At 47.9% G+C, this 13,052-nt stretch overlaps 1 protein-coding gene across 2 annotated transcripts; it reads right to left on the bottom strand.

Annotated features, from left to right (window-relative positions):
- Positions 1-3,775: 3,775 nt before the first annotated feature.
- On the bottom strand, positions 3,776-12,294 carry LOC100545426 (ATP-binding cassette sub-family F member 2). 2 transcript variants are annotated; one of them, XM_031552588.1, is made up of 13 exons: positions 12,067-12,293; positions 11,104-11,286; positions 10,612-10,783; positions 10,365-10,460; positions 9,243-9,345; positions 9,061-9,156; positions 8,835-8,954; positions 8,260-8,349; positions 7,954-8,064; positions 7,647-7,709; positions 7,051-7,179; positions 5,714-5,917; positions 3,776-4,990 (listed from the first exon to the last, which is right to left on the bottom strand). In XM_031552588.1, the coding sequence occupies exons 2-13, from the start codon at positions 11,276-11,278 to the stop codon at positions 4,853-4,855; spliced, it is 1,497 nt and encodes a 498-aa protein (XP_031408448.1). In that variant the 5' UTR covers positions 11,279-11,286; positions 12,067-12,293; the 3' UTR covers positions 3,776-4,852. The 2 variants fall into 2 exon arrangements, with proteins under 2 accessions (XP_031408448.1, XP_031408449.1); XM_031552589.1 differs by lacking the exons at positions 3,776-4,990; positions 5,714-5,917 and adding an exon at positions 6,445-6,794 and having other exon boundaries at positions 12,067-12,294.
- Positions 12,295-13,052: the final 758 nt, after the last annotated feature.

Below are 13,052 nucleotides of genomic sequence, written 5' to 3'. Positions count from 1 at the left end.
GAGATCTGCGCTCCTGACCTCGCAGCTCCGCTGCCCCTCTCTGCACACCCTGCAGAGCCTCCATGTCTTCCCGCTGTGAGGGGCCCAGAACTGAGCGCAGCACTCGAGCTGCAGCTTCGGCAGGGCTGGGTACAGCAGGGTGATCACCTCCCTGCCTCTGCTGGCAACGCTATTTCTGATGCAAGCCAGGCTGCCATCGGCCTTCTTGGCCACCTGGGCACACAGCTAGCTCATGTTTAGCTGAGTGTCAACCAACACTCCCAGGTCTGGTTTTTCCACGGTCTTTCAGCCATTCTGCCCCAAGCCTGCTGTGTTGCCTTGGGGTTGTTGTGGCCAAAGTGCAGGACTTGCTGAACTTCACCCCACTGTCCTCAGCCCAGCTATCCAGCCTGTCCAGATCGCTCTGCAGGGCCTTCCTACCCCCAAGCAGATCAACACTCCCTCCCGACCTGGTGTAATCTGCAAATTTACTGAGGGTGCACTCAATATCTTCATCCAGGCTATCAATAAGGATATTGAAGAGGACAGGCCGCAGCACCGACCCCTGGGGAACTCCAGTTGTGAACTATTGCCAGCTGGATTTAACTCCATTCTCCACCGCTCTCTGGGCCGGGCAATCCAGCCAGTTCTTTACCCAGCAAAGAGGGTACCTGTCCAAACCACGGGCTGCCAGCTTATCCAGCAGAATACTGTGGGAGACCGTGTCAAAGGCTTTGCTGAAGTCTGTAGGTAGATCATTCCTCCACAGCTCAGCCAGCCTGGACAGGCTGTCCTGCCTGCTGCACATCCTTAGCAAATCACTCCATGGGCTGAATATGGGAGCCATACTGCGTCCATCACCGTCATCATGGCCTGCAGCATCTCACCAAGCTCAGCTTTGTTCTAGGCCAGTGCTCAGAGGGAGGCATCTGACTGCCCACCCCTACCGATGTCACAGCTACAAATGGGATCTAGGAGGGGCTTCTTGTACCCAGCAACTGAAATATCAGTGAACACTTGGGACGGCCTGGAACAGTCATGGCAGCACATCTGTGGAAAAGGAGGAGCTTGGGCATAGATTATAATGGACAGCACGTCCTTCTGGGAATGGGAGCAGCACATTCAGCACAGTCTGTCAACATCAAGAGATGCTGGTGGACTCACACTGGGCGTAAGGAGCATGCCACAACTCCGCTTTTCTTTTGCAAGAGGCTGTGCACTGGTTGGGTACAGCACAGGCATTCTGAGGTACATGCACCTCATATACCAAGCTGTAAATAGCAGAGATGCTGTTTGTGGTGGGGGCTGCACGCTGTGCCCAGCACAGCTTTTCCACCAGTCAGAGCACACAAATGTGCCCCCGTGCTAATGGAGCTGTTAGCTGCTGTGACACAGATGCAGCTGTGTCTGACACTGGCAGTTGTTCATGCTTGGTTTTGTTGTTTGTTTGTTTGTTTGTTTTTGTAGTTTTGTAGTGCATTTCTGACAAAACGCTTAGTTAGAAGGAAGCTCTGTTGGTGGCATTGCTTGGATTGAGCACAAGATGTCACATGGCAAGGATAGAGCAGTACAGTCACATTTGTATTCCCTATTTTAGGGAATTAACATCTCCTTTCTTTCACACCCATGTACGTAACACGTGATTTCACCAGATTGGATGTTCTGGAGTTTGTCCATCTGGAAGCTGTGTGCTGGGCCAGACTCATCCTCGTGCTGTTTGTGACGTACGTATTGACTCACACCACAGAGATGAGGGAATCCCACAGCTCTGTACCTGATGTTCTATCTGCCACCTTTGGCCATAGCTGTGGTATGAGACAACTTCACTTCTATTCTACAAACAAGAGTAACAAGCAGAGACTCCAGGCCACTGCTTTCTCAGTGTGTCTAGATATGATTCTGCTTGTTCAGCAAGCCCCAGCCCAAGCAGCATAGAATGCCACTGCCCAGGCACAGCAATCCACTGCAAGTCACGTTCACAGCTGCTTCCATGGAACAGTCACCACTGCACAGATGTAGGCCAAGGATGAAAAATGGGGCTGCTAAAACATGCACTTATATTCCATTCAACAAATCTTAGCGTGCTGTGACCTCTAGTGCAGTTACAGTCACTTTGCTTTGAACAGGAGGCTCTCGGCGTTGTTTGTTCAGTAAGAATCACAGAATGGCTGGGTTGGAAGGGACCCCAAGGATCACGAAGTTCCAACCCCCCACCAATGCAGGGCCACCAACCTCCACATCTCACAGCAGCCCAGGCTGCCCAGGGCCCCATCCAACCTGGCCTTGAACACCTCCAGGGATGGACGGGGATCCACAGCCTCTCTGGGCAGCTGTTCCAGCACCTCCCCACTCTCACACCAAACAACTTCCCCCTGACAGCCAACTGAAATCTGCCCTCCCTCACCTTCCAGCCATTCCCCTGTCCTGCTGTTATCTCCCCTTTCCAAGAGCTGACTCCCCTCCTGTTTAAGGCTCCCTTGAGGTCCTGCAGGCTGCACTGAGGTCACCCCGCAGCTTCTCTTCTCCAGGCTGAACAAGCCCAGTTCCCTCAGCCTGTCTTTGGAGGGAGCTGCTGCAGCCCTCTGAGCATCTTTGTGGCTCTTCTGGACCCTCTCCAACAGCTCCCTGTCTTTCTTGTACTGGGGACTCCACATTTGGACGCAGTGCTGCAGATGGGGCCTCACAAGAGCAGAGCAGAAGGGAATGATCACCTCCCTGTCCCTGCTGGCCACCCCTCTTCTGATGGAGCCCAGGACACCATTTGCTTTCCAAGCCGCAAGGGCACGCTGCTGGCTCACGTTCAGCTTTTCATCCATCAGGACCCCCAGGTCCTTCTGTGCAGGGCTGCTCTCAAGGACTGCTCCTTCCAGTCCGTATGGATGCCTGGGATTCCTCCAGCCCAAGTGCAAAACTCTGCACTTTGAATAAGAAGCTGCTCTGCAACTCAGAACTTTTGTTTCACATCAGCAGACAGCTAACAGAGCTCTCATAGTTGCTGCATCATCTACAAGAATTCTCCAACTCCTGTCTGCCATCCCCACATTCCTGTGTCTTCCCCAGAGTACCGTTCTCAGAGAGCTCAGTCTAAGATGATAACCTGCATTTCTTATTGCCCCCATGGCTACAGCTCTGAAGCGTGGTGTCACTGCTAAGGAAAAGCAGCTTCAGCCTCGGGCAGGATTTCCAGACCTCATCATTCTCACAGTCACCCTTCCAGCTCACCAACATCTTCTGAAAGCCTGGAGAGCAGAACTAATGAAGACACTCATTAATCTGCTCGCTTCAAGTTCAGTGACACCAGTCAGGTCTTAACCTGTTAATTACTCGCTTGTGGCTTTTTCTCCATCACTACCTCTGTTAACTTGCAAGTACTGCACTGTGTAGTGACTTTAAATTACTGTTCATTTAAATGACTTTTCAGTGCAATTCAGACTTTTCCATATAAGGAACTTGAACAGCATTCACATTAACCTGCATTACTTTCTTAGCGAACACTTTATCTCCTCTCAGAACTAAAATGATCATCAAGTTTTGACGTTCTGTGGCTCTCCCCCGACACTTCTCCCATGGGTGATGCAGTGCTCCATAGCAGCCCTCCACAGCTTGGATGGTCTCTTTCAATAAAAGGAAATGCTTTGCTTGAAAGGCCAAAGCTGCAGCCAGCTGGAAAGCGCTCCAAGTACAGCCACAACTCCTGCAGGCCGGGAACACAGCACTGGGCCACGTGAGCCTCCCATGGCCTCGTGCTGCCATTCTCGTGTGTAGTAATTAAATGATAACTCACGATCATAAAGGATGGGTTTTTGTAGTGTATTCTCATCGTTTTAAAAATACACAGGAAAGATATTTTATTCAAGAAATTACTCAAGTTGCTCTGGCAGAAGGTACAGCTTTAACACTAAGTTTTCTAAGAATTTGTTATTCAGAACAAAAATAGATGTTAAACTAACTTCAGCTGATTCATGTTATTTAGTTAAACCTGTTAGGAACAAATAAATAATCCATAGCCCAAAAATCCTGATTTATTGAGAGCCTTGTACTAGGCCCATTAAATTCAAGATGAAAGAAAAAAACATGCATCAAAGCTGCTCTGTTGCGGAGCACACACACTGGTATTCTATAGATCTACTTTTCATCTCTACTTTCCAATCTTTGGAACCTTTCAAGCTGTATCTATTAACAACAACTAAAGCATGTGTAGCTTGCTCCCCCTTCTGTCATTACCTGGAAGCCCCAATATTCCATCAGTGGATTCTGCTCTGCTGTGTCCAACTCCAGAGCTCAGTACTCGCCCCTTCTCACATAGCACAATTTCTGGTCGTAACAAGAGGACTTTGGTAACAGTGAGCTTTGGTGAAGCCCAGTATAGGCTGATGAGCCCCAGCATGCCCCAGGAACTGCCACAGCTCACAAAACGAGACTCTTCTTCCCTCTTTATTGACTGATGGATTCCCAGGCAGATCTTGTAATTACACTGTTAAATAATAGTTAAAAACAAACCGAGGCCAGAGGAGTTTGAAGTATCTAAACTGAAGCAGAAATTGGGGAGGAAGACACAGGATAAGCTGGGCCAGGGTCTCCACTTCTGTATCACTGCAACTCAGACACCCCAACTGCCGCAGCACAGGCCGCTGGATTCCAAGGCCTGGCTCAGATGGGACATCTAAATGGGAAATGGCTGCCCAAATTAAGCCAGATGAGGAGAGAAGAGATCTGTCCAGATACAGAGGTGCAAGGCAAGTCAAGGGGAAGCAGTATTGCAGCAATCCTAGAACACAGCCACATATAGCAGCAGTCCCACTCCAGTCAACAGGTGAGCGAGTCAGTTGGCCACTGTCAGCCTGCTGGAGAGCAGCTGGCAGCTGCAGTGAGCTCACACGTTGTGGGTCCTCTTGGTGAGCTGCGGATCCTCATCCACCAGCTTGGACTTGAGATGCTCCTTGTAGGCGAGGATGTCACCTTGCCACTTGGTGATGGTCTGCTTCTCGCAGACCCAGATCTCCTGAGCGACCTGAAAGGAGCACACAAGGAGAGCGAGGAGAGGTTATACTGCAGCGTTCTCTAATTTTTACCAACGTGATAAAATTAACCAAAACCTATTCTTTGAAGTATGATGAGGAAACAGTCTACTAGGTTTCATACTTCAATTACCAAAGAAAAATATCTTCAGAGAAATAGCTATCTGATGTTTTCTGAGCAATAGATACAAGATTTTAGAACTAACAGTCTTTGACTCCTCAACATTTCTTTTGTTTGTTTGTAGAAATTAACTGCCTGCTAAATTGGGAATTGAAGAAAGGTGGTTCTTGACATGAACTATTTGGATTTGCTGCACTGAAAAACAAAATCATAGCTGAACTTACTGACAAATCTATAGCTGATAAATCAGCAACTGACATTTATGTGCAACTGAAGCAACTTCCTTCACCTGTGCAGACAAAATGATAAAGAAAACTCTGCTAAAATTATTCCAGTACTGTTTCAAACAACCTAGCTAGAGCTTCCACAGCATGTCACGATTTCCATTTAACTTCTTCTTTACTATTAGTATTTGTTTCCTCTTGCAAGTGTTCTCCACGGCCGGGTAATCATTCGACACGAACATGGCAAAGGAATCATGACTTTTTTCACTCATATCTTTCTGGGATAAGGAACAGGCAGTCAGCTGAAAACCCCGATTTAATTACTCAGAATGTTGGAAAGGTGCTTTGCAAAAATTCGCTGCTCTATTTACCTGCTGGATGAGTCTGAAGTCGTGGCTGACAAGCATCATTCCTCCTTCAAAGTCATTGATAGCATCTGCCAGAGCATCTATTGTTTCTATGTCCAAGTGGTTGGTGGGCTCATCCAGGAAAAGCATGTGGGGATTCTGCCAGGCCAGCCACGCAAAGCACACACGGCACTTCTGCCCATCAGAGAGGTTCCGGATGGGGCTCACCTGACAGACAAAGACACTGTTTGCAGCTCTGCAAGGAAGCTGAACGGCACCAGTTCCTAAACTGCCACACTGATCAGAAAACATTCACATCTCAGACTGTGTTTGCAGCAGATGCATGGCATGAGAGGACAGGTACATCAGATGTACACTTAGACTAGGCTTCCTTAATCAGCAAAACAAGGGAATTCCAGGGGCTTCTGAAAAGGGGTGTCCACCCCAAGACCCAACTTCTGTTAGAGGTCCAGAGGGCAGTTGATGAGCTCTGTCTGTTCATTCCATCCTGACACGAGCCTAAACTTACTTTTGCCTCTCCTACTGGCATTCGCCTCGGAAACAGAAATAAGCAAGCTAGCTCAAGCTACAATTAAAATATTTGAAGCTAGCACTATGCCACAACCTGTCGTTGTTTCTCAACCCAGATCGAGGAGGGTCACCCACTTCAACACAAAAACACATTGCTTCAATAGAAATGTGGTTGAACTCAGCAGGTCGCTGAGCACTACACAGTTATTTGCAGAACTCGTGGGTTGAGATAAAACTATTTATTGAGAGAAAAGAAAAAGGATAGTAATTATGACAAATACATACACCAAAAAATGTATATAATAAGTGATGCACAAGTAATTACTCACCATCCCCCCAACCAATGCCCAGATAGCCCCCAAGAAATTGAAGAGAGATGAACTCCCACTCCCTTCAAAACTCCTTCTGCTTGATGTCATATGCTATGGAATATCCCTTTGGCAGTTTAAGTCAGCTGTTCTGATTCTGTTCCCTCCCAGCTCCTGGGGCCCTTTGCTGAGAATGGCCTTGGCTCTGTACAACAGCGCTTAGCAGCAACTACGAACATCATAGTGTTCACAACGTTGTTTTTCTCCTAGAACCAAAACACCACATCATACCAGGCCTCTGAAGAAAACAATTCCATCCCAGCTGAAGTTAAAACAACAAAGTTCCTGTAAGCCATGAGTTATTTTCCTCCAATTTTAAAAGTGGAGATGGAAAAAGCATTCAGATGCTGTGACATGCCATGCTCCATACTGCATCGCACGGACAGACCTCATTACAGCAACAGAAAATGCAGTAGTTCTACGTCCCCAATGAGTAAAGAAACGTCAACAGCTTACACTCACCTGCTGTTTTCCTGTCAGACCATATCTGCCAATGATTTTTCTCATCTCCTCCTTCTCTTTGATTTCTGGGTAGCATTTCATCATGTACTCCAGGGGTGAGAGGTCTAAATCCAACTGCTCTTGCAAGTGCTGACAGAGAAGAAGAGCCAGCTTCAGCTTGTGCATGCCACCCACTTCCTGGTCAGAAGTAGCTCCCCCCCTTATCTCTCTCTGGTACCAACTAGGCAGCAGAACACAGGAGATTTTACTCTCACACCCAGTGTATTCACTGTGCTGAACTGTTAGGGAAGGAGTCTCCTTTCCAGGAGCAGTGTACTGCTTCAGAATAACAGACTTGTTCAGTATCAAGCACAAGGCAACCATCTCTCCTGTACAAAGTGAGAGGCTAAACAGAAAGAACCACATCAAGCCTCTTTTCGGGACAAGCACATTGGGTAGAGCCCATTCTGCCAGCAGAACAATTTCCTCCCCAAGCTCAAGGCACAGAAGAACAGCAGCAAGATGGGCCTTAGAAGAGGAGTAGAGGATAAACATTCCTCATTCTTGGCAGCTTTTTCCCCAGTATTTCATGTTCCTGATGTTGCCACAGGGAGTACCTGGTGGTATCTACCGATCTTCACATGTGAATGCTTGCGAATCATCCCATCTGTGGGCAGCAACTAGAAGGGGAAGATAAAAGTTATTTCACCATGAAATCCCTCCTTTCACTCTATGCCAGAATGAACAGAATCTATCTATCTATCTCCTCCCCAGTACAGAAGATGCAGTCTGAATACATGGACAGAGAAAGCCCTTTGGAAATTCTAAAGTCTGATGGAGTACCGTGGTAAACAAGTGCTGACCCACTGAAGACTACCCAAAGAATAAAGGGCCAAAACAGGGAAGACCATGCTGTAAGCATACCTCTCCTGTGAGCAGTTTCAGCAGTGTTGACTTTCCAGCTCCATTGGGTCCAACAAGAGCAACACGGGTATCCAGGTCAATCCCAAACTCCAGGTTGTTATAGATCCATGGCTGCAAGCCACATAAATCATTATACACAATATGCCTTTCCACTATTACCCAGAATCTCCATGTAACTACAGCTCTGTCCCCACCAGACTCAGTATCAACACTGCCAAGAAGTCTGATTCCAAAAGCCTCACACCTCCAAACGAGGCACAGATGCACATGATTTTCACACGAGCCATGCACACATTCTATACTTACACCATCCTTTGTGTATTTGAAGCTGACGTTCTGCACCATGATGACAGGAGGAGGGATTTTTCCACAGGGTGGGAAATAGAATGACAAAGTCTGTCAAGAAAGAACATCCACTTGTTAGACAACCTGGAGCACAAGGTAGCCCTGTTATTCCAGTACAACCATGCCTCACTACAGGCATCATCTTCAAACCAAAGTAACAAAACACAGCCTTTCTAAGAGTCCTGTAACAACTCATGCAAGCTCATCTGCTGGCAAACAATTCCGTATTTCTTTCCCCTTGAAGCAACTGGGGGTTTGAACTCTTCAAATAAGCAGGAGTTACTCTAAGCATCTTCCCAGATCTCCAATTTTTTAGACACTGATTTCCACATCTGCAAAAGAGCCCCTACTGGTATCACAAATCCCTTTCTCTCAACTGGAAAAAATTAATTCTCCTCTTTAACTCTTCAACACTAAGCTAACTTCAGTAAATATAACCTTCTGGCATGAAGAAGGGGATTCCATTCTTTCTTTCTGCTGTGTCAGCCCAAGTTTCCTATACTGATCCCTAGATGCAATCCTGGTAGAGATCTCACCTTATCATTTACCACTCTCTCCGTCAAGCCAGAAGCCATCATTTTTTGAAGGGTCTTCTCCTTGCTCTGAGCTTGCCTGGCCAGCTTTGCACTACCATGACCAAATCGTGCAATATAATTCTGCAACAAAATACAGAGTTAGCCAAAAGCCATGACAAAACGGCTGAGGTGGAACAGGGCTGCCACAGGCACGGGCAGAAGGATGTCCGTGCAGGCAGGCACATACCTTCATGTGGGCAATCTGATCTTGTTCCCAGTGGAAACGCTTCATTTGATTTTCTTCCAGTTCCAAGCGAGTTTTGACATACTGGTCATAATTGCCCTGAAGAGATGGACCACAGAACATCAGACACACCCCAGAGGACGGCATCCCTGTTTTTGTTACTGCACGGAACACCGCTCACTCACCGTGTAGTACTTCAGTTTGCGGTTATGCATGTGGATTATGTTGGTGCAGATGCCATTCAAGAAGTCCTGGGAGTGGGATATCAGCACAAGGATCCGCTTGAACCTGTGACACCACAGAACAAAAAGAACTGCTCATTGGCCCTGATGGTGACAAAGGATTTATGTGTACCAGACCTCTTCTGTCTACAGTCAAACGAAGAACAAAAAGATAACAGCCTTAGAGATGCTTCAGGAATTTTGCAGTAAGTGGTTACATCCAGCTTTGTAAGTAAGATGCCCTCCACTGTATAACACTCCTCCCCCATACTCATGAAGAGTTAAAAGTTGGCTACCTGTGTGCTGGATTAGCAGTGCTACTGATGCAGAACTCCACTGATACTACACTTCTTAGAAATTTCAACCTTTGCTTCTCATGTTTGTCTTGTTACAGACTACTATCCTTTAGGTACACTAAGACAGACTCCAAGTCTGTGCGATGACTGGTAAATGCATCCTCCCAAACAGAGAGGTTCTGAACACTTTCCTAAAACATCTGATTTATCAAAGACATGCAAAAGGTTCAACCGACAGAGCTGATGGAATAACCTCTGCAAAAGAAAAGCCCTTCTCACATGCTTGCATTCACAATGTTTTTAATGCACAACTCAGATATCAAATTTCATGGCCATTCCTAAACATTTTAACCAATCGTTAACATTTTAACTTTGTTTACAAAACCCAGTTACCTTGATATACCATAACAAGATGAAACTGAGACTCAGACACTACAGAAAACAGAAAAACAATACGCAGAAAGTTGAGCTGTAAGCCAGGTCTGGAAAGCTCACACTATGGCAGAGGACACAGCACCTGTAGAGGAGCTGCCAGGGCCTGCTCCTGGCCTTCAGGAAGTAGGTTTAACCAGTAGGTAAGTATAAACCAGTACTTATTTCTTCACTAGAAAGAGACTGGCTTGTCTTGAAATCATTGCCCTTGTGTCAAGAACCCCCTCTGTAAAAACCACATAGCAGCAAGCTACGTGGGGGTATAACTGGTATTTCTGTAGCACTTGCTTCACGTGCTGACAAGATGTTTGTGCAGAAAACCACAACCCATGGAAGCTGCACACTTCTCCACGCTTACGTTTTCAGTTCTTCTTCCAACCACACGCAGGCATCCAGGTCAAGGTGGTTTGTGGGTTCATCTAGCAGTAGCATGAATGGCCGAATGAAGAGGGCTCTAAAGGGAGAGGGAAGATGACAGCATAAGGTGAATGTCGGTACCCAAAGCCTCCGAGCTCTGCTCCAAGTTCTTGGAACTGTTACGTGGCTTTGAGCTTGAGGAACAGACAGGCATCCTCCCAGGAGGCAGCAGGCACCGTACCACTCACCTGGCAAGAGCCACCCTCATCCTCCAGCCACCACTAAAGTCCTTCAGCTTCTTCCTCTGCATGGCTGGCGTAAACCCCAAGCCGTGTAGGATACGGGAGGCCCGCGCTTCTGCCTTGTCAGCGTCCAGCTCCTCCAGACGTTCATACAACTCCATGAGTTTCTCACACTCCGCTGAAAAAGAGCCTGCCTGTCAGCACTTCTAACAATAACGGGCTCTCAGCTGCATACGTACAACTGAGGAAGTTCAAAGTCCATCTGCTTCACCACTACTCTGACCTCTCCGCTCGCATGCCTTAGATACTTCTTAAGCAGCTGCATAGGATTATTGTCTAAAGAAGTGGAATCCTACAGGACTTTTCAACTAGCACAGGGCAGCTGGGAGAAAGAGGTACTGTAAAAACTGCCAAGGAACCCAGGTAAGACCTTTTCTTCAACGGGAAGGGAAAGTGGACTAAGTGCCCCTTGTCCACAGGGACTCTGACAAGCTTTACCATCTTCGTGAGCCAGACGCTCTGCTTCTCGTTCTAACATGGACCTCTCTGTATCCACCTCCATCACACACTGTAGAGGGGTCTTGTCACTGGGAGGCATCTCTCGGGTCAGGTGATAGATGTCGATGTGCTCTGGAATGGGCACTTCTCGTTTCCCAATAGCTGACAAAAGCATGGATTTCCCTGTGTGCAGACAGACACTCCACAGTTATCTGCTGGATTCAGTAAGATATGCCACAAAAAAAAAAAACAAACCACAACCAACAACCCACAGATGAGATACAATCAGATCACATTATTCTCTCCCTTTACAACCCAAGAAAGGTTGTACTTTTTGCCCATAAGAAATCAGAGAGACAGCAGCGCCACTGCAGTTCAGCACTCGCCCAGATACAGGCAGGTTTATCTTTGCTGCATACTTCTTGCTGTCTAACCAGATCTAACATCTGTTACCAGGACATCAGCCTAAAGACTTCTAATAAGAGGAAAACGTTATACTCATCGTTAGAGAGCCTGGAAGTTAAACAGCTCATCACTTTTACTAGTTCTTCTTCAACTGTACCCATATTCTGCACCTTTCCATATGCAGCACTATTCCCCCAGCAATTATACACACTGCCAACCGCTCCATACTGTGACATTTGTTCAGCCAGTAGCAGCAGTGTTGGGTTGACTGGCACTGCTACACAAAGCCTGCAAAAAGGAATCAGACGGATTCACAGATCCCAGGCATCTCACCCTGCTCTCCACAGAAACCAGTCCAAAAGCACAGTCCAAAGCCAGGATGCGACCTCATGCTCCTGCCAGCAATTGCTCATGGATGGAGAAATGCAGGAGATGACAATGCCACGTCCCACCCATGTCTACAGCCGTTTTTCCGGTTTCCAGCATTTACCCCACGCATCTGCCTGACTTCTCAGCATCACAGAACCTCCGCTGAGCTCCAGGAGGCCCACAACTCACCGATCCCATTGAGTCCAATGAGGCCGTATCGCCTCCCAGAATTCAGCTCAAGTTTTGTATCGCTCAGCAGCTCTTGGCCATGGAAGGTCAGCGAGAGGTTAATGATGTGCACATCAGTGCTGTTGGGATGGGAAGCCAGCACTCCTGTCACAGCACGAGCAGCAGCCTTCTTTAATTCAAAGTCCTCCAGCTCTTTTGTAAGAGCATCCACTTCTGTATGGAGAGAAGAATCAGAAGAAGAGTTGCTGACTCACAAACACACAGGAAGCTATAAGCCCCTAAACCAATCAGACCAGGACTCTAACAATAAGCAGCATCTCCACTGCTACAGAAATACTGAGGAGGCCTGGAGCAACAGCGTTCAGTTCTGCAGTTCAGCAGACGGAGGTGCGGCAATCAATCTAACAGGGCTCTGAAAACACGAGCTGACCAAAGCAGCGCAGGGAGCAGCCAGAGCAGCTGGCCTGGGATCCAAGCGGTGGGACAGCCCTATGCGGCTGAACACCTGCAGGTTTCAAGGCCAGGTTGGACGGGGCCCTGGGCAGCTACGAAATGTGGAGGTTGGCGGCCCTGCTGCGGTGGGAGGTTGGAGCTTCGTCATCCTTGGGGCCCCTTCCAACGCGAGCCATTCTGTGACTCTGTGCACAGAGGGAGAAAAGGCTTCAGCACTTTTGTCGCTAGTTTAAGGACGCGGTTGGCCTCAAGAGACCTGAGGCAGGACGTAAATAACAGGAAAGATGAGCGAGAAGCAGCGACCTCGGAAGAGACCCCACCAACTTCTGAGAAGACAACAGGCCGCCTGTTCGTGCTGTCGGACAGAGGCACGCCTCCGCTGCGCAGCACTCACAGCTGCATCTTCACCCCGATGACGCTCTGCCGTTGGAAGAAAGGCGCACCAAGGCCGTTCCAGAACTCAGCCAAGCAGAGCAGAGCCGTGCCGCCCACACCGCCCGCGTTAAGCAGCGACGAACGCCGCCGGGCTCGGC

Source organism: Meleagris gallopavo, chromosome 2 (genome assembly GCF_000146605.3).
Source record: "Meleagris gallopavo isolate NT-WF06-2002-E0010 breed Aviagen turkey brand Nicholas breeding stock chromosome 2, Turkey_5.1, whole genome shotgun sequence".
Classification (NCBI taxonomy): Eukaryota; Metazoa; Chordata; class Aves; order Galliformes; family Phasianidae; genus Meleagris; species Meleagris gallopavo.
The sequence above is the reverse complement of the archived record's forward strand: the minus strand, read 5'-3'. Positions and strand labels throughout refer to the sequence as shown.

What these genes read in the sequence shown, in the direction of transcription:
- LOC100545426 (XM_031552588.1), bottom strand. Translation starts at nt 11,278, where the DNA reads ATGCTTTTGTCAGCTATTGGGAAACGAGAAGTGCCCATTCCAGAGCAC. An exon ending in TCAAATACACAAAGGATGGT is followed by an intron (nt 8,065 to 8,259) that starts GTAAGTATAGAA and finishes TGTGGCTTGCAG; the next exon opens with CCATGGATCTATAACAACCT. An exon ending in TGAAACTGCTCACAGGAGAG is followed by an intron (nt 7,710 to 7,953) that starts GTATGCTTACAG and finishes TTCCCCTTCTAG; the next exon opens with TTGCTGCCCACAGATGGGAT.